We start from the raw sequence: 21,095 nt of genomic DNA on the forward strand, positions 1-21,095 counted from the left end.
CTTTATTCTGGAGGTGACTTTGAATTTTGCTGCAGCTGTACAGAGAATTTTAAACTATAGTGCCTTCAGTGAGGATGTATATAACTGGTTTATACTTGTGGAAGACCATTTTTTTTCTGTTTCAAAATCAGCCTTTTATTATAATTACAAATAAATGTGTGCTCTGAAAAGCAAGTTGGAACTAGTTCTGTTAAAACCAAAGACTATACATACTATAACTTTGAAACAAGTAGAAGTAATCTGAAGTAACAAAAAGGGCTTCTTTTGGTTTTGGCTTTTGTAAATCTTCAAGAACTTTTAGACTTAGAAATTTAAGTTCTTATATATATGCATAAAGCCACAAGCTGAGTATCTTTTTACAGGCAGTGCTGTATAAACATGGCCAAAGCATGTCATGTGCTGAATTGCCTAAAGCTGTACTTTACTTCTTATTTGCTAGGTACCATAATCATTTTGTGTCAAAAACCAGGCTGTAATATCTTCCTTCATTTGTTGAAGGGCTGCATGTTCATGGAATCTGTTCATATATTCTGATTCTATGATGATATATTTTATCATTATCTAACAAGATTAGGCAGTTATCTCCTTGAAGATGAAGGAGAAAAATGAAAGGCTGGATTATGGAAATGATAGCCCCAATCCCTTCCTTATGTTATTAAATCAAGTTTAGCTGCTTAATGATTTATATGCCAATCAAAGGCAGGGGCTTTTAAGCAGCAACTCTCAGGCATCCTGTCACAGATGATAGTAGTGGACCTTAATAATTGTTTTAGCTCTGTAAACAGTAGCCAAGTATTTGACAGCTTGTTGGCCCTCTCAAGACAGATATCTGACAGGCTGGGCACAGAAAACTAGGGTTGTTTTCAGCTGGAAGGGTTTGGCCCTCCAAATTGTTGCAAGAAATTTGCCATGGTGCATGGACCAGTTACAGCAATCATTTTTGTGCCTACAATGTGTATCTGTTTTAGAATAAATGAAGGAATTCAGTCTGTAGCCAGGAATCATAAGCAGTCTCAACAAGCAGAGTGAACACTCAGATGTAATGCTATCAAGGGCAGTGAGATCTTGTGTATGATTTTTGTTGGTTTTGAGTGTAAAAGTGGTATTACTTTTACTTTGAGTGTAAAAGTGGATAACCAGCTACCATAAACACAAGGCCTTTTTTCCAAAAGTGGTGTTGCTTTTAAAAATTATTTTTCAGGCTTAATGCAGAAGTCAAGTGGCCACATACCTTGATTCTGTTGGTTCCAAGCTAAGCATGGCAACATAGTCTATATTCCAAAGCAATTATCTATTTACTGTTGTATTTTAAAGAAATTGCCTCATTCTCTCTACAGCTTGAGTAATACTGTTTGTAAGCTACAAACGAGCAAGTGTTCAATTTAAATTTCCATTGAGGAAACATGAATTAGGTGTTTTAGCATATCAGCACTATATGCTGTCAGATTGTAAACCAGTAAAAGTTTTGGATCATTAAAGTACTGTATTCTTTTGTTGTGGTTTTCGTAGTGTGATGTGGTTTTGGTTTTTCTTTTTTTATTTTTAAGTAGTACACTGACTTGCTTAAAGTTGACCCATGGTTTTTTGTCAAACTGTTACTTTTTCTTCCGCAGTAGGCAAGCGAGTGACCAAACAGCACTTCTGGAAGTAAAGGGCTACTACTGTGGAGCTTGATTTTTACACAGCAGCAGCAGAAAGATGTGCAAGAGCCCGTAAAAGGAGTGACAGCATAGTGTCATGCCTGTTCAGCCCAGTCAAGCACGTAAAGAAGAAACGGAGTGGGACGTTAGGCTGCTTTGTGCAGCACTATTTCAGCCACATTTGGCCACAGGAATGTGTAGAGATAAAGACAAATTACGATCCCTTTCTTGGACACAGTGGCTAAGAGTCTTCCACCCTTCTTGTCCGAGTGTGCAGTGTTTCACCTGGAGAAACAGGGCTGCGTGGATGTCACCTCCCCATCAATGTCGGAGAAACATGAGCCAGGTCTAACTGTTAAGTGGGGCCTGTATGCCAGGAGCTGATGGAGAACTTGTACTTACACTGGATGGCCGTAGAGCGGGGTGACCTGTACTCAACAAGTGCTAGTAGTAGGAATTTAAAGACAGCACATCTGTGAAGTAATACTGTGTGGGGCTAGTCGGACAAGGAACATACTTATAGCTTATTTGTCGTTTTGCTGCGGGCTTTTGCCCCTTGACTCCCCTCTCCCCGGCTGCTCTAGCCCTCGGGGTGCTGACAGAGCATGTACGTGTGGCTGCGACCCAAACCCGCCTTCGCTGTTCACTCGCGACGCCACTCTCGGCGTTAATGAACGGCTCCCGGTTCCTCGGCGGGGGCCTGCAGCCGCCGCCCAGCCGGCTGTCGCCGACACGCCTTTATCACCGATAGCAACTGAGCCGTGAGGCGCGGCCCCTTTAAGAGGAGGTGCTTCCTCCTCCTCCCCTGGCTGCGCCGTGCGGCGCTCCGTACTTGCGTCACTGAGCGCCGCCGGCGGTGTGGCCGGGGGCGCGCGGGTGTTGTGCGACGGCGGCGGGGCCGTCCTCTCGCCATGGCCGATATGGAGGATCTCTTCGGCAGCGACGCCGACTCGGAGGCTGAGCAGAAAGGTGCGGGGGCGTCGCGCTCCCCCTTCGCTCCCTGCTCGGTGGCGGGCCGCGGGGAGGGAGGGAGCAGGCAGGCGGGCAGGCCTGCGGGGGAGCGGTGCTGCACCGTAGGCCGAGGGGCTGGCGTGCCTCCCCCGGCGGCAGTGCTCCGGCCGCCGGCCTTGCTCCGCGCCTCCTTTGCGCATCTGCCTTTACGGCCAAAAAGCAAAGAAAACGGCGTCCGTGTAGCTGTCCTGTTCTCCGCGTGAAAGTGGCTCCCTGCAGAGAGGGTGCTCCGATTCCTTCAGCTGTGCCTCCGTCCCCACTTACGTGGTCTAAAAGAGGGGCCCTGGTCTCACAGCTGGGACCGCACGAAAAAGCAGTTTGTAGTGACAGTTTCATCACTGCAGCCATTGAAAACATGATCGGAAGCAAAAGCTAAAGCGTCCTTCTCAATTTGATAAAGCTTAATCATATGCTTGCTTCGAGCTGTTTGGATTTGAGATGGTGGAAACAAGGCGCGTTTCCTGTTTGCCCCTTGTTATCTGGAAATTTTTTTTCTGTCATCAGCATCTAAAGAAAAACGATGGAACAACCCCTGACTTAAGTAATTTGTATATTTTTAAAATGTTTGTCTCGATTGCCATAAATGGTTTTTCAAGTCAGATGTTCCTTTTTTCCTCCCTGCTTGAAACTGCATTCAACAACCTCAGCAGTCAAGAGTAGCTCCCATTGTAACAAACCTGGCAGGGTACACAAGGCAGAGAACTTGGATTAAAGAAATGAAAGTGTTAGATTTGTAGGATCTCACAAGCCATATCTATGTATCTACTTATTTTAAGCGCTCACTACTTCAAATTTTCTTGTCTTTACTTTTGTATAAGTGCTTATTTCTACAACTTTAGAATCTTGGACAATAGCTTGTGGTTTGAAACTTCATGTGGCATACACCATTTTTCATTGTGTCTTTCATTGGCTGTGCCTTTGTTAATAGATGTTTTGTTTTATTGGTCTAGGTAACTTTTATAGTTCTTTCTTACAGTTCTTTGTAAGTTCTCTCTTTGGATTTTGGGGTTTTATTTTGATTTAAAAAAAAAAATACCCATCATCTTATGTGCATCCTGTAGCGACATTTTAACTCTTGAAAGGGTGATGTTTGTTTTGCAGATTCTGATTCTGGATCTGAATCTGATTCCGATCAGGAGAATGCTGGCTCTGGTAGTAATGCTTCTGGAAGCGACAGTGACCAGGATGATGACAGGGAGGCAATAAAACCCAGTAATAAGGAGTTATTTGGAGATGATAGCGAGGATGAAGGGGCATCCCATCACACAGGGAGCGACAACCACTCTGAAAGATCCTACAATCGATCTGAAGCTTCAGGACATTCTGAGCATGAAGATAATGATCAGTCAGACGTGGACCAGCACAGTGTTTCAGAAGCTGCTCATGATGATGATGAGGATGATCGCGGGCATGGGTCAGACGAAGGCAGTCATCATTCAGAGGGAGATGGTTCTGAAAAAGCACATTCTGAGGATGAGAAGTGGGGCAAGGAGGACAAAAGCGATCAGTCAGACGATGAAGAGAGACAGCAGAATTCTGATGAGGAGGAGAGACAGCAGAACTCTGATGATGAGGAGAAAGTGCAGAACTCTGATGAAGATGAAAGGCCACAGATGTCTGATGATGAGGAAAGACTCCAGAACTCGGACGAGGAGAAAATGCAGAACTCCGATGATGATGAGAGGCCACAGGTCTCAGATGAGGAGAAGATGCAGAACTCTGATGATGATGAAAGGGTGCAGCATTCTGACGAGGAGAAGATGCAGAACTCTGACGATGATGAAAGGGCCCAGCACTCCGATGAAGAGGAGCAAGAGCATAAATCTGGTAGGACTGAATACGGTGGTAATGATTTGTTTCTGGTTTGATCTCTCTTTATTGCTTCATTTATATTGGCCTGACACGATGCAGTCTTCAATGTAAACTCATTAATGATGTAGCTGTCAACTATAGTCATCTTTGTAATTTTTTTTATGCAGCACATTTAAATTCCCTTTCATCTGAATCAACTTATTAATACAGAGGAATTTTAAAATGTGGAAGAAAATTTTTAATTTGCTGAGAATAATTATGCTCTTTAGTAGAGTCTGCAAGGGGCAGTGATAGCGAAGATGAAGTTCTGCGAATGAAGCGAAAGAAACCAATTGCATCAGATTCAGAAGTGGACAGTGATACAGAAGGACAGAAAGGTAAATGGCAGCATTGTTTTGTGGGTTTTTCGTTCATTTAATCCTCATCTTAACACAGCATTCATCTGCTTTGGAACTTGATAAAATCAGTAGCACTTGCTGTACAGTGTAACTATAGTGCCATGGAAATAACACAACAGCACAGCAAGAATTCTTTGTGGGGAAGTACACGCTGTATTTCTGCTGGTTATCTCTAGCTAGCTGTATCAGTTTCTCAGTTTCCTCCATGAGAGAGGGAGCTTTTCCTTTGCGAATGTTAGTTCACACATTTTTACTGAAAGATGTTAAGAAATGGTGCCTCTAATTAGAGCAGCCCAGAGAAGCTATACTGGCTTTTGTGATGTTTAGCTGGCTGAGAAAGAGGTGTTGATTCTTCTGGCAAGTAAAACCTCCAAAACGTGTAATGAAGTTGCTGTTTACATATGTCTAAGTTGTTTACTTGAGTAAAGGATGATCTTATACTCTTGATTCTTCTGTTGCCATTTTCCAACTAGATTATCTTATTTGATAGAGCCTTTCCAGGAAAACACACCTTGAATCATTAGCTTAAAAAGACAAGGGAAAACTGTTTTCCAGGATAAGAGAATAATGTCTGTTTCATGAACATTTGCAGGTTTTAACCTGTGTAGGTGATTGTAGGTGGCAATAAAAGTGAAGGATGCGTTAATCGTTTTATTTTGGGTGAGTGTGCTTGCATGTAAGGGGGTGTGTGCACATATATATGTATTTTAAAATAATAATTTTTCTGCTCAAGAGCATGCAGATGTCATGGACCTGTTTGGAGGTGCAGATGACATTTCCTCAGGGAGTGATGGAGAAGACAAGCCACCAACACCAGGACAGCCCATTGTGAGTAGACTTGACTTTTGAAATAACTAACATGCCATTCCACTCTGAAATTTGGAACACTGGTGAAGTTGGATAATATTTTAGGGAAGAAAAGACTAATGGCACTGAGTAAGCATTACAGATAATTCTGCCCTACATTAAAGTTTTATGCATAGCAATATCAGATGGATTCATTTATCTGCCTTCCCCCATCCCTGCTCCACTTTTTGTACTTGAAAGAAATCTGCTGAGTAGTTTTGATTGTCATGAAGTAAAATACAAAGTCATAGCTGTCTTTGGTACCTTAGTACAGCTATTTGACAAATATTTCATTTTGGGTCTTGATGATAATACAGAAAATTATTTTTTTATCTGTGAGAAGTTGCCCTCCTTTTATTCTCCAGTCCTTAGCTGAAAACTGTATCTCAGCTCCTTTGCTGTCTCCTTACTGTCTTTGGTCTGTTTTGAGTTTGCACTGGTATTTGCAAACGTCAAATTTGCAAAATAGTATTTGCATACATCACTTTAAGTGGCATATGAAAATGCTGAATTGGACTGCTTTCACTAAAAATGTGCAAGCTCTTTTACCCAAAGCTTCCTAATCTCTCTCTGTGCATATAGGTGACTTTTCTTCAAGCAAAATGTGTTTATTATAGCAACGGTAGCCAGATAAACTTTTTTCACTTAGGCTTCTGTTCGCCTTTTTTTCATTAGGATGAGAATGGACTGAGTCAAGAACAGCAGGAAGAAGAGCCTATTCCAGAGACTAGAATAGAGGTCGAAATACCAAAAGTAAACACAGACTTGGGTAATGATTTGTATTTTGTGAAGCTGCCCAACTTCCTTAGCGTGGAGCCCAGGTAATTGCACATTACATACTTGACTGATAAGGTTTTTTAGTGTTTTACTATATTGCTTTTGTTTTAGTAATACAATTAAATATGTTGGACATATTTAAAGTGGTTGACGTTTAAGTTGCATGCTTTTGGTTGTGATCAGTCAATAGTAATATCTATTGTTGTTATCTAATTGAGTGCTGAGTAATTTTCTCTTGAGCTTGGGTTTTAGATTGGTTGAATAGTTTGTCTTTAAAAAAACAAACAAATATTATTTAATTGAAAGCCCGTGCTGTCAGTTGAATTTTAAACGTAGATTCAGGCTCTCAGAGATGTGAAAGTCAACTGTGCAGGATCTTTATGCACTTTGGAGTGATAAAAACATAATTTTGAATTTTAGAATAAGCCCTTTTTAATTTGTGTGTGCTAAATTTACTGTTTAAGTATGAAGAGGCTGATTACTCATTTTCCTATTTACCTAATCCAAGCTAAAGAAATTTTCTGGAATTCATAAGGAGAAACAAAATGTTGGAGTTGTTTGCGATGTTAGGTTTGGCCCTAAAGCCCACCTTCAGCACGTCTAGTAAATTGCTGTTAAATCTGTCTCCTCAAGTGTTTTGTTAAGCAACTTGACTGCATTGTTTAAGAGGTGTCTTCTTAGCTGGCAGTGTAGCATTGTTTCTGTTTCATATTAGTTAAATCATTCTTCCTGGCTTTCACACTTGTCGTGGTTTAGCCCCAGCCGGCAACTAAGCCCCACGCAGCCGCTCGCTCACTCCCCCACGGTGGGACAGGGGAGAGAATTGGAAGAGTAAAAGTGAGGAAACTCATGGTTTGAGATAAAGACAGTTTAACAGGGAAAGCAAAAGTCATGCACGCAAGCAAAGCAACTCAAGGAATTAATTCACCACTCCCCACGGGCAGGCAGGTGTTCAGCCATCTCCAGGGAAGTGGGGCTCGATCACATGTAATGGTTTCCTGGGAAGACAGATGCCATAATTCCGAATGTCCCTCCACCCCCTCCTTCTTCTTCGTCACAGCTTTATACACTGAGCATAACGTTATATGGTATGGAATATCCCTTTGGCCAGCCTGGGTCAGCTGTCCCAGCTGTGTCCCCTCCCAGCTTCCAGTGCACCCCCAGCCTGCTCGCTGGCAGGCCAGCACGAGAAGCTGGACTGTCCTTGACTACTTAGCAACAACTCAAAACATCAGCCTGTTATCAACAGTTTCTCATCCCAAATCCAAAACACAGCCTCACACTAGCTTCTTTGAAGAAAATTAACTCTACCCTGGCTGAAACCAGGACAACACTATAGACTGTTTCAGGAGAGAACTGTTAAGAACCTGGTTAGTGGCTGCAATCAGCGAGAGAAGTCCTGAGGATCTTTGGGGGTCAGACAGAGCTGGAAATAGAATTGTACAGTAGCAGAGTCTGTTTATGTCTTCTTTCCCTTACAGCAGCCTGGAAACTATTAGGAAGGAGGCTACGGAATGGCCTTCCCCTACTCACTCCCACCTCGGCTGTCAGGTTTTTTGAAGGAAGAGAGGAAAAACAATCTCACCTTCCTGTCCTTTCAGTTGGTTTTGAGATTCAAATTAAAAAAGGACAAAGATTGTGATCTTAGAAAATCCCTAATTTACCACATTTATAAGATGATAAATTTTCTTCCTATTTTCTCAGTATAATATTGTATATATTTTGTTCCAGACTTAACCTTGACCTCATCATCCTGATAGTGAGGAAACAGTATTTTCTGAGGAAGACTTGATTTCTTTAGCTAGAGCCATTTAGAAGGTCTGAATGTTAAAGTGGCTGTAATTGATGGGAGGGAAGACACTTGAGTAGGCCTCCCATGGTGTAGAATCAATGCAGTAAATTACATTACTGCAGAAATGGCTGTCTCACAGCTGCAGTACCTACTGTTGTGTGCAGTGTATAATTTAAACCTTTCAAGCACCTGTTATTTCACACAAGTCTTGAATAATCTGGATTAGTTTTTAGAAGAATAAAGACTGTATTATATAATTTATTGCAGACCTTTTGATCCCCAGTATTATGAAGATGAATTTGAAGATGAGGAGATGCTTGATGAAGAGGGTAGAACTAGGTTAAAACTCAAGGTATAATGTCAGTTTTCCTTTTCTCTTTAACACTCATATAGTTACATTTCTTCAGAGTCTGTTCCAGGTATTTTACAATGGCATTTTGAGTTACGGTTCAGATTATGAAAGTGTGAAGCAGTTCAGCACTGAGAAAAGTTGATCCATTTTAGTAATAAATTTAAAAAAGCCTGACAGCTGCATTTCACCTATAAAAGCAATACCTTTAATTTCTTTGCACCATGCAGCAAATTTTCTAACTTTTCTAACTGTAATTCTTGACCTATACAGAGTATATTTTACCACAGTATTCCTTCCTATGAGTTAGAAAAAGTGTTTTGGTGTTTTTTCCCACAGGTAGAAAACACAATACGATGGCGGATGCGACGAGATGAGGAAGGGAATGAGATCAGAGAAAGTAACGCACGGATAGTCAAATGGTCAGATGGAAGGTTAGTTTGGACTCTTTGCTATTGAAGGAATACAGTTGTTCTTACAGGGAAATGCCATGGCATGCAAAACTGGCAGGTCAGCAAATTTTGATGTCAGTTCTGCACAGCAGAAATTGTTTTAGTCTCAGTGCTTTGAAAATTTTGGGCTCTGCTTAGTTTGGATTGAAATACGATTATTTGCTATATGTAAAAAGGAAACATGAAGGCTTCTCCATTTATCAATGAGGCAAAAAATAGACTGTAGTGGCTTTATCATGTAACTGATACATGACTCTCTTTTAAGCATGTCTCTCCACTTGGGCAATGAGGTCTTTGATGTGTACAAGGCGCCACTACAGGGAGATCACAACCATTTGTTTATCAGACAAGGGACAGGTCTGCAAGGACAGGCTGTTTTCAAGACAAAGTTAACCTTCAGGTAAACATGCTATTCTATATCAAATGTTGATACTACTTCTGCAATTAAGTGTTGTAACTAGTATATCAAAATTAGAGGTACCAGTTTGTAAACCTTCAGAGTTTAACTGTTCAGTAAGAATGTGCTATTTTCCAAAGTCAGTATTTCGATAAGAGTTTTCCTAAATTAGGTGTCCCAATTTGAAAGATTAATATGCCGTTTGCTGCAATTTGTAGGCTACGTGTATTTTTTCAATATACATTTTAATTTCCATTTTTAAGTGCAAGTCCTTATCTGAGTGAGAAACAATATTAATATTCCCTGAAATTAATGTTTCTTCTGATGCACGGTTGCTATCAAGATGATGATTTTGTCCTGGGACATTGATGTGAAATGTGAGGATGATTATTTAGGCTGGTAACGGTCTGCAGATGTTTTGCTGAGAGAGGAATTGATGTCTCCAGTAGCTGTTAAGATGCACATAAATAAATAAAAAAGGATTATGCTTTTACTTTTGTGCAGATGAACCTTTGAAACCTTAAGTATGCGGGCCCTACCATTATCCTTTAAAAATGGATACATTCCTTTAAGAACTACTTAATCTATGGCAATTTTTTAACAGGCCACACTCTACGGACAGTGCCACTCACAGGAAGATGACTCTGTCTCTGGCAGATAGATGTTCAAAGACCCAGAAAATTCGTATTTTGCCAATGGCAGGTCGCGATCCAGAGTCTCAGCGCACAGAAATGATTAAGGTATTGTGGGATGAAACTCTCTTATCTGCAGATTTAAATCTAAAAAGTCACAACTGTAATAAGCTGAACATTTCAGAACATTTTATGACTTTATGAAAATCAGACTGTATTTTGGAGTTATAGACAAGGGTTGGTATGGGTGCAGTTTGCTTAACCTTACGGATTACAAAAACATCAGAATATATACAGTCTTTACCGTGCTGTGAAATTATTTCAAAAGCTACACTAGCATACCAGCTGCTCTTGAGTATTTTTTTACTTTTCTCAATCTTTATATATTGCTGCTTTCTTTGGACAGAAAGAAGAGGAGAGATTAAGAGCTTCCATTCGTAGAGAATCTCAGCAGCGAAGAATGCGGGAGAAGCAGCATCAGCGTGGTCTGAGTGCAAATTATTTAGAACCTGATCGTTACGATGAAGAGGATGAGGGTGATGATGCAATCAGTCTAGCAGCTATCAAAAACAGATACAAAGGTGGCATCAGAGGTAATAATAAACCTTACCAGCACGTATGTAGGGCCTGTGTTATTCAGATGGATTAATTTCACAAGAGAATCCTGGTAAGGTTGTATTTTGCCAGTTCATTTCGTACAGGAGGAGACATGAATTCAGTTCATACGAAGTTTATTTTGTTTACTCTCGGCTTAGATTCTGCCAGCTTTTTGTGGGACTAAATGTAAGAGAATTATTTTTAATAATCTCTCTTCCTCACCAATTTCAGATAAATATTTGTCTTTCCATTTTGGTCTGTAGAGGAACGTGCTAGAATCTACTCTTCTGACAGCGATGAGGGCTCAGATGAAGATAAAACACAAAGACTACTCAAGGCAAAGAAACTTACTAGTGATGAGGTAAGAAGAGGATTTTTTTCGTAAGCTACTCGTTTTCAGTGAGGAACATTTCCTGCACTAAATCTAGTTTTTAAAGCTGAGGCTTTTGTAGTTTCCTTTATGCTGTAATGAATGTATTATGTACGAAGCGGGGAGGGGATAAAACCAGGCTCACTAGAGTTGAGCCTAGGGGTGGTGTGCCAGAGTTGAAATCGATAGCCCAACTCAAGTGCATCTACACGCAGCATGGGCACCAAACAGGAGGAGCTGGAAGCCATTGTGCAGTGGGACAGCTATGATGTAGTTGCCATCACAGAAACATGGTGGGATGTTTCTCATGACTGGAGTGCTGCAATGGATGGCTATAAGCTCTTCTGAAGGGATAGGCAAGGAAGGAGAGGTGGTGGGGTGGCTCTGTATGTTGGAGAGTGTTTTGATTGCGTAGAAATCAATGATTGTAAAGACCAAGTCGAGTGCTTATGGGTAGGGATGAGGGGGAAGGCCAATGAGGCAGATACCTTGCTGGGAGTCTGTTACAGACCACCCAACCAGGACGAAGAGACGTATGAGACACTCTATAAGTGACAGGCAGAAGTCTCGCTTTCGCTGGCCCTTGTTCTTGTGGGGGACTTCAACCTACCGGACATGTGCTGGGAGTATAACACAGCAGAGAGGAAACAATCTGGGAGGTTCCTGGAGTGTGTGGAGGATAACTTCCTGATACAGCTGGTGAGTGAGCCCACCAGGGGAGGTGCCTTTCTTGACCTGCTGTTTACAAACAGAGAAGGACTGGTGAGAGATGTGGTGGTCGGAGGCCGTCTTGGGCTTAGCGATCACGACATGATAGAATTCTCAATTGTGAGCGAAGTAAGGAGAGGGGTCAGCAAAACTGCTACCATGGACTTCCGGAGGGCAGACTTTGGCCTGTTCAGGTCACTGGTTAAGAGGGTCCCTTGGGAGACAGTCCTGAAGGACAAAGGGGTCCAGGAAGGGTGGACAGCCTTCAAGAAGAAAATCTTAAAGGTGCAGGAGCAGACGGTCCCCATGTGCCGTAAGAAGAGCTGGTGGGGAAGGCGACCGGCCTGGCTGAACAGGGAGATTTTGCTGGGACTCAGGGAAAAGAGGAGAGTTTATCATCTCTGGAAGAAGGGGCAGGTAACTCACGAAGAGTACAAGGATCTTGTTAGGTTAAGGCAGAAGCCCAGCTAGAGCTCAGTCTGGCCACAGTTGTAAAGGATAATAAAAAATGCTTCTACAAATATATTAACAACAAAAAGAGAGGCAAGGAGAATCTCCATCCCCTACTGGATATGGCGGGGAACATTGTCTCCAAGGACAAGGACAAGGTTGAGGTACTTAATGCCTTCTTTGCCTCAGTCTTTAATAGCCAGTCCAGGTATCCGCAGGGTATTCAGCCCCCTGAGCTGGAAGATGGAGATGGAGAGCACAATAACCCGCCCGTAATCCAGGAGGAAGCAGTTAAGGACCTGTTAAGCCACCTGGACACTCACAAGTCTATGGGGCCTGATGGGATCCCCCCGAGAGTACTGAGAGAGCTGGCGGAGGAGCTTGCCAAGCCACTCTCCATCATTTATCAGCAGTCCTGGTTAACAGGGGAGGTCCCAGAAGGCTGAAGGCTTGCCAATGTGATACCCATCTACAAGAAAGGCCGGAAGGAGGATCCTGGGAACTACAGGCCTGTCAACCTGACCTCCATACGGAAGATCATGGAGCGGTTCATCTTGAGAGTGCTCACAGGCCATGTGCAGGACAACCAAGGGATCAGGCCCAACCAGCATGGGTTCATGAAAGGCAGGTCCTGCCTGACCAACCTGATCTCCTTCTATGACCAGGTGACCCTCCTAGTAGATGAGGGAAAGACTGTGGACGTTTTCTACCCGGACTTTAGTAAAGCCTTTGACAGCATCTCTCACAACATTCTCCTGGAGAAACTGGCGGCTCGTGGCTTGGACGGGTTTACTCTTTGCTGGGTGAGGAACTGGCTGGACCGCCGAGCCCAGACAGTCGTGGTGAATGGTGTTAAATCCGGCTGGCGGCCGGTCACAAGCGGTGTTCCCCAGGGCTTGGTTCTGGGGCCGGTCTTATTCAGTATCTTTATTGATGATCTGGATGAGGGGATCGAGTGCTCCCTCAGTAAGTTTGCAGTTGACACCAAGTTGGGTGGGAGTGTTGATCTGCTGGAGGACAGGAGGGCTCTGCAGAGGGATCTGGACAGGCTGGATCGATGGGCTGAGGTCAACTGTATGAGGTTTAATAAGGCCAAGTGCCGGGTCCTGCACTTTGGCCACAACAACCCCATGCAACGCTACAGGCTTGGGGAGGAGTGGCTAGAGAGCTGCCCGTCGGAAAAGGACCTGGGGGTGCTGGTTGACAGCCGGCTGAATATGAGCCGGCAGTGTGCCCAGGTGGCCAAGAAGGCCAATAGCATCCTGGCCTGTATCAGGAATAGTGTGGCCAGCAGGAGTAGGGAAGTGATTGTGCCCCTGTACTCGGCACTGGTGAGGCCGCAGCTTGAATCCTGTGTTCAGTTTTGGGCCCCTCACTACAAGAAGGATGCTGAGGTGCTGGAGTGTGTCCAGAGAAGGGCAACGAAGCTGGTGAGGGGTGTGGAGCACAAGTCTTATGAGGAGCGGCTGAGGGAACTGGGGTTGTTTAGTCTGGAGAAGAGGAGGCTGAGAGGAGACCTTATCGCTCTCTACAACTACCTGAAAGGGGGTTGTGGTGAGGTGGGTGTTGGTCTCTTCTCCCAAGTAATCAGCGATAGGACGAGAGGAAATGGCCTCAAGTTGCGCCAGGGGAGGTTTAGATTGGATATTAGGAAAAATTTCTTCACTGAGAGGGTGGTCAAGCATTGGAACAGGCTGCTGAGAGAGGTAGTGGAGTCACCATCCCTGGAAGTGTTCAAAAAACATGTGGATGTGGCGCTTCAGGACATGGTTTAGGGAACACGGTGGCACTGGATTAGTGGTTGGACTTGACGATCTTGAAGTTCCTTTCCAACCTTAGTGATTCTGTGATTTGACTCAGCATGCTTTCCATGGTAATTAATCACCAGTTTCTTACACACTGCATTAGTTCATAGACCTGAATGATTCCCAAAGGAGGTCGCTATTGTTATTGCTGATTTAAAGGTTGAAAAATTTATGCAGACTTATGTAAAATGACTTCACCAAAATTATGCAAGGAATAATAAGACTTAATATCGGAATCCTAGTGCAGTGTTGTCTCCTAAGCTACATGGTCCTCTCCTGTTTATTACAGAAATAGCAGAAGCATTTTCACGTAGTATTTCTGCTCTTTTTAAATAGAAGAGTTACAAACGAGTTACAAAGGGTTAACGTCCATTGCTAAATAGATGTTATCCGTGCCCCAAGTATCATCCTAGACATTAGGCCGTGATCAAGTTAAGTGTTAGCTACAGCAGTAGTGCTGTTTCCTCTTCTAAAACGGTGTTTTACTGGTTTGTGATTTATGACTGCTGGGCATAAGCAAATGAATCTTTGTGTATATCACATCTTGAGGTTTAGTTCATTTCAAGTAATGTTGCTTCTTCTGATACAGCACTGCAGTGTAACACTTTTCAGAATTGACAGATACCATTTCTGAGATTAAAATGTAACTATTTTCATCCAGTGGTAGAAGTGGAACCAGGACTCTGTCCTGCATCAGCGATACTCGGGTAGTCTGTTTTCCTGACCCTTGCTCCTCACTGTAACCTCATTGTAAAATGCTTCTGTGGCAAAGAGCTGTAGGACACTTACTGTGTGCCTTGGGAAGCTGAAAGAAGAGGGAATTTTGGAATTAATGACAAATGGCAATTAATGCTAGCTCGCTGGCTTCCCACTGCCCTGTTCAAGAGGGAATTGGGTTGGGCCACGTGTTTGGCCTAGTTGGTTTTAGTAGCCCATTAGTTTGCTTGCTTTTAGATGCCACCAGTTCTTTATTACTGTAATCTTTGTTGGTCAATATAGTGCAGCCCCGAGTTGCAGCTGTGCTTGCATTTCTTTTAAGCCAAGCATGGCTCAGGAGTGGTAGTTTGGACACACCTGAGCTCTTCTGATAGTCACCTTTACTTACCTGGCAGAATAATAAATATAGAGTACCTTAGCTTAATAGGTTCTTATTACTACCTTGTAGGTTATGAGAGATGTTTTTACACTAGCGTGCTAGTTTGATTAATCTTCCTGTCCTGTTTTACTGTAAATCATATTTTATTTAAAAGTTTATGTGTAGGCTGTGATGCAGAAGTTTAAAAAAAGGAAGTTTGAGTAGGTCAGTGTAAGCTTATGTAATATTTTTAAACACTTTTATATCACCATTTCCTTTAAAATATTATTTTAACTGTTTAACTATTGCCCTAAGATTTCTTTCAGTTGATTTCCTACAGTCATTTCTAGTGTGCTACTCTAATAGCTGCTGAAGTGGCTAGAACCTTATTCTTGAATTTTAGAGGCTTCCATAAAAAAAAACATCCTTTTTCTCTTAAAGGAGTGATTTTGCAGTGTAGCTTGCTATGTGTCCTGCTAGTGAATGAATGCATGTCAGGCTTCTGTAATCACAGCTGCTGAAATTCCAAAGTTGTGTTTAAATGACTGATATAGGACATCATTTTCAGTATGACCCATACCTCTGTAATGTAAGAAACCTTAATTTTTGAAGGAGTAATTGTGCTGTCATTCGCATTTCTGTACTGTACTTCCTGTAAACTTCTTGGAGGGCATGTCTTATTTCCCCGCCTGTTGGATGTTTGCTGCATTCTAAATGCACATTCTTGCTACTGTGACACTACTCCTCTTATACGTCAGCTGAGTATTTGCACTAATAGGCATCGTAACATGAAGCAGAAGTAAAAGTTAGTTTTTCTTGTACATTGAGGAGAATTTAATATTTCACAAAATATGACAGTAATCCTGGAGACAGCCATAGTGAGGCATGTAGACAAAACTGTAATTTTGTGAGCTCTGTTAGTGTTTGTTAGTAGAAGTTGAATTGTTTATTTAAGACACTACTAGTTGCTAGTTGATGCAGCAACATCAGGACTTTGCAATTCCAGTCTCTCAGAAGAAAAGGTCTAGTCAACAGCGTTTCTATGCTACTTGAGGAACGGTAGCCTCCATTTTAAAATTACATGACTTAAAGGTAATATTCCCATCAGGGCCACGGAGGGGTGCTACAGTGTTACCCAAAAACCCCATTGATGCATAACTACTTGCTTTCGGTCACCATGTAGGAAGTGTGGTATTCGTAATACGTATCTGCGTACGTGAAACACGGATTTCCTTGTAGACAGACTTGCTTTTATGTGCTGTCAGTCAACAACACAGCACAAATCTTTGTCTTGATAACAATTTGTTACCATTACTGAAAACGTCAATCTATTACCAATATACTTTATCACCACACGGCAAGTAGTTTTACTGTTGGTGTAGCTAATGGGGATATTCTGCTGAACAGGAAGATGAATCATTTAATGATAGCCTAGCTAGATTACAAGAGAATGCTTGTTCTGAGGAAGAAGCTATCATTGAGATTCCCACCCCTACTTGTGGGTGCTTTCCATGCTTAAAATTCCTTCCTAAGTGAGATTCTCACTGTACTAACTTAATACCTTAATATAGAATAAAATGCTTTGAATAAAAAATTATTCAAGTTATGAAACTCTAATAATTCAATTATGAAACTCAATCTTTGCTGCTTCTTAAGATCAAAGTAATATATGTTTCTTAAAAAAAAAAAACAACAAACAAAACAAACCCCCAAACCACTAAATGGAAAAAGATATGAGGTTACTTGGACCTGAGGGTGTTTTTAAAGATACTTCTCTTTTTAAACAATAGAGTTACCACTTCTTCTTCACGTTAAAATTGACGAGTTTTGCATTAACAACTAGTGGTTTGTAGTTTGATTAAACATTTTCATAGCATTCTCATTAAAAGTGTTTTTGGAAGGATGATTTAAACTGAACTGTGTAAATGCACATGGAATAAAAAATCAACCTGTTGACTCTACATTTAGGTGCTAAAAGTTGGGCCTCCAGCTTATAAAAGTCACTATGGTATTGCTTGCAAACAGGTAATTAACTCAATGATTTGAGTTCCTTTGACCAGCTCTTTGAAGCCTCCTGAACTATTATATTTCTTGGACTGTAAACTGTGGTGTTGATTCTCAGTACTAGTGGTTTCTCATCAGTCTTCTTCCTTTATGCCAAAGCAGTTTAATTTTTTTTTTTTTTAATTAGCAAACAAACAAACAAAATGCCTACCCACTTACTGAGTTTCTTCTTTGCTTCAGCAGCTCTAATTTAGGGCGTATGAGTGTCAATAGTCTGAAAACTTAGCAAAGGTACACAGGCTACCCGAAGGGAAAGCTTCTGCAGGTTGAAAAATTCGCTACAAGTTCTAGGAATTGCCCATGCTCGTAAGACTTGCTGAGAATGATAGCACACATGCCATAAATCCAGGTTATGACATAAATTACTTCCATGCCGTAGTTCAGTTTGAAGCAGACATGGTTGCACGTCCATTGACATAAACGGAGCTGCAGCTGTATTATGGACCCTCTCAGGCTGGGGTTTGAGACTGGTAGCAAAGTGCTGATACATAAGAAGTCCCGCATCACAGTAGCACAAAGTGGAAAAACTAGAATTAATATTTTTGCTTCTCTTATGCGAAATAATTTGAGGTCTTTTTGTTGTTGTTCTGAGTTTCTATTTTAGCTTGAAGCATGATGGGGTTTTTAAATTTTTGTCCTTTTTTGCCTTTAGGAAGGTGAACCTTCTGGAAAGAGAAAAGCAGAGGATGATGACAAAGCAAGTAAGAAGCATAAGAAATATGTGATCAGCGATGAAGAGGAAGAAGATGATGATTAATATTAAGGAAGCACAAAAGCTGTTGTGTGGGGGTTTTTTTATATATATATATTTATATATATATTGTACAGTTCTCTTACAGCAAAGATGTAAGTAACCATAATGGGGTTATTTTGATAAAAGAAAATCCCATTGAAGTCTGTGTTTCTGGTGTGAATAAAGTTTTTTGACTTCCTTTTATTTTTAAGATTTTATCTTATTGCAGCAACTGTTGCACCAGGGATCATCACAGTGCCGTTTTTTATCTTGCACAGTACTTTTCAGTTTTGAGAATTGTAGTAACTCGTTATCCAAGTGAATTAATCAGTGATTTTTACTGAGTTCATTAGGAGAAACCATTCTAATCTTTATAGAATGCTTAAATGATAAGTTCGCCTGACAGGGGTACGGCAATTTAGCTTGCCATTTGTATGGAAGGGTTGGGAGAACATATGAATGGTACAATAAATTTGGGGGTTTTTTCCTAGATATTCCTTATTTCATATTGACTGTGGACAGTACATTACTATGCTGGTATATTTTGATGACTGAAAATGTTTCTTATCATGTTTGAGTAAACTGTGAAGTTCCTGCAGTTAGAGTAGTTACCTGATCACATAAGGCGTTTTTTTTAATGCATTGAAGCCCAGAATGAAAATCCTTATCTTGCCTGAGCATTAATAATTATAATACTACTAATAACAATAATAATTGGCACATGCTAGTGATGTAAATGTCAGAGTAAAAGCACTTATTTGAACAAAACTAAGAAATTCCTGCAAGCAGAGATGAAAGTCTCCTATAAAAGGTGAAATGAACCACAGTGCAAAAATATATCCTAATAATAGTGTCATCATAATCTCTCATAATCCTTATGGTGCTATTTCCTATTGTTCCTGGTTGGTTTTATAAATAGGTTTGTTCAGCTGGGAAGTCACTGGGGGATAATGTTCTGGGCAGAAGTATTGCTGCTTTTACGCTATTTCTAAACACCTTATTTGATGATGCAATACCAGTTGTAGTGTGGGGAAAGGCTACAAGAAATATCTGAACTTTTGCACACTTTCTTTCCAAGATGAACTATCCCATATGTAGTTTCTCTCGTTGGTGAGAGAGCATGTGGATGTTATCTGTGTTGCTTTTTTAAGTGACTTTTCACACAGTCCTACAGAGCTTGGATGCAACTGAAAGAGGTAATGGAAAGAAAACAGAACTAGCTTAATGCCTCCTGAAACAAAACTGTTGACCGATGCTGTGAAAAGCATAAACTCTGTGGGTTTGTTTCGCATAAGATGAAATAAAGTAGCTGATAGTTATGTAAGAAAGGCTGACCCATCTCTCTCCTCCCAACTGAATTCTGCTTTTTTTAGAAAACAGTAGAATGGTGCAAGTGCCTCACAGTGAGTATTTTGCTCTCATGACATTCCCTGGTTCTTTTGAGATACAGCTTTCAAGCTGCACATGTTGTTTTTGTCATCTTTAATTAGGCTAGTAGTTTATCAAAGTACTCTGCCTCCATTTCGCCTGCCTGGAAGGTATGGGAAGCGTTCTGGCTGCAGTAGCGCGGAGCTCTGCGGGTGTTAATATAGTCTGCTGAGCAGCTGACGGCAGTGCAGACGTTTGCAAGTATGAAAACAAAGTGAAAAATTTCAACTCGGAAGTCTGAGTGCCTGAGAAACTGTTCTTTTTTTCTATAATTAAACTGTTATCTAAGAGTTCCTGTGTGTCTTTAATGTGCAGATAAAACCTTTCTGCATCTGCTGGAATTTTGACCCTGTAATCCTCTTGGTTTCGACCTTTGCTGGGAGACTGGTTCCATATATGAGGTTCCCTGCTTTCTGTTTGTAACCTTCTCAGGAAGAAGCCAGCTGTATAGAAAGGGGCTCATTCTATATGGGTGTAACATGCTGTACTCTGACATGAAAGCCTCCCAGATACCTCTTAAACAGCAAATTTGATGTATGGAAACACACCACCATTTCACTGGTGATATGTTTGCTTTTATATGTCATTTTAATTACAGTGTTGCTATTTTTATTTTTACTACAGTCCGAAGAGTGAAAATGTTTTAATCATTTTCATAGGTTCGATTCTGACTCAGCCTTTACTAAGTAAGTAGTCCATTTTGGCTTCCAAAAATGAGGCGCTTTGTGGATTACAAAGATTAAAAGAAATAATTTTTACACTATCTTTTTTGTAAATTACTCTTTTAAAGTCTTATTTAAATGTGGAATTTTAGAAAGCGTTTTCTCAGATTAAATTGGTTTAACAATCATCTTGTAATTAAAGTAACTTGAATGAACTTAGCCTTATCCACAGTATTTTTTTTAGTTGGGAGTCAAATGTATAGTTTTATTTAAGTTGAATACAATTTTTGCTATCCCTTTTCCCAGCCTCCAAGTATGTGAGAATTACTTGGTATTGTTTCTTTTTTGCCCAAATTAAAAATACTAAACTAAAGGAAGGAGAATGTAGATTGAACTGTGTGTACTTTTCTACTGGCTGGCCAGAATATTTCTTCCAGAAAGGGCATGATTTGAACATCTTCCAACAAAGAAAAATTTCTTTGAAGAGCTGATACTGAGCTGTGTCAGTACTGGATTTTCTGGCTAGTGGCAGGATGTGGGATAAATTCTCTTGAAACAGTCACTGAAAGCTGTTCTATATAGTTTTGTTTCAAGTATCTCCTTCAACTGTATCCTGGTTTCCAGCTGTGGATCAGGAGTTTTCTTTCTAGTACTTGGTAGCGTTTTCCACCACCCATTTTTCTCCACCCTAGCCATGCAACTTGGCGTGGATTTCGTGTTGCGGCACACCTGATGGATGGGGGAGCGCCCACCGAAAGGAGCAGCTGCCCGTGCAGTCCTTCGCTCTTCCTCGCAGCAGGCTTGGCAATATCTAGCCCAGCTCAGTGAGGCAACTTGCTAAACTGTCAGGAAATTTCTTTTCTGCCAAGTCCTTGTGTTTTCTGCCAGGCATGCCTGCAGAACTGCCTCCTTGGCCGTGTGCGCATCAGAGCCAGCTCCGAGAGTTGGTTGGTCATGACTTGGGGGACATCGGGGAAGGGTGATCTCTTCGGCAGAGGTGAAGATCGGCTTGGCTGTCGTGAAAACTTACTCTGACCGTACAGAAAGAAATTAATAGTTTTCCACTGGTGTAGCTGCCTGAACTTGAAAAGTGAGCT

The 21,095-nt window shown here is 41.4% G+C and overlaps 1 protein-coding gene across 4 annotated transcripts; it reads left to right on the forward strand.

Annotated features, from left to right (window-relative positions):
- Window positions 1-2,551: 2,551 nt before the first annotated feature.
- On the forward strand, window positions 2,552-18,057 carry LEO1 (LEO1 homolog, Paf1/RNA polymerase II complex component; the record flags this gene model as incomplete). Of its 4 annotated transcripts, none has more annotated exons than XM_082005100.1 (12): window positions 2,552-2,609; window positions 3,753-4,478; window positions 4,733-4,840; window positions 5,595-5,689; window positions 6,383-6,528; window positions 8,544-8,628; window positions 8,965-9,059; window positions 9,343-9,477; window positions 10,079-10,214; window positions 10,513-10,699; window positions 10,967-11,064; window positions 17,828-18,057. In XM_082005100.1, 12 exons carry the CDS (start codon window positions 2,552-2,554, stop codon window positions 17,930-17,932), a joined length of 1,974 nt encoding a protein of 657 aa, XP_081861226.1. In that variant the 3' UTR covers window positions 17,933-18,057. The 4 variants fall into 4 exon arrangements, with proteins under 4 accessions (XP_081861226.1, XP_081861227.1, XP_081861228.1 ...); XM_082005101.1 differs by having other exon boundaries at window positions 4,736-4,840; XM_082005102.1 differs by having other exon boundaries at window positions 4,736-4,840; window positions 17,832-18,011.
- Window positions 18,058-21,095: the final 3,038 nt, after the last annotated feature.

The sequence above is a fragment of the Phaethon aethereus genome, assembly GCF_964289735.1.
Source record: "Phaethon aethereus genome assembly, chromosome: 12".
NCBI lineage: Eukaryota > Metazoa > Chordata > Aves > Phaethontiformes > Phaethontidae > Phaethon > Phaethon aethereus.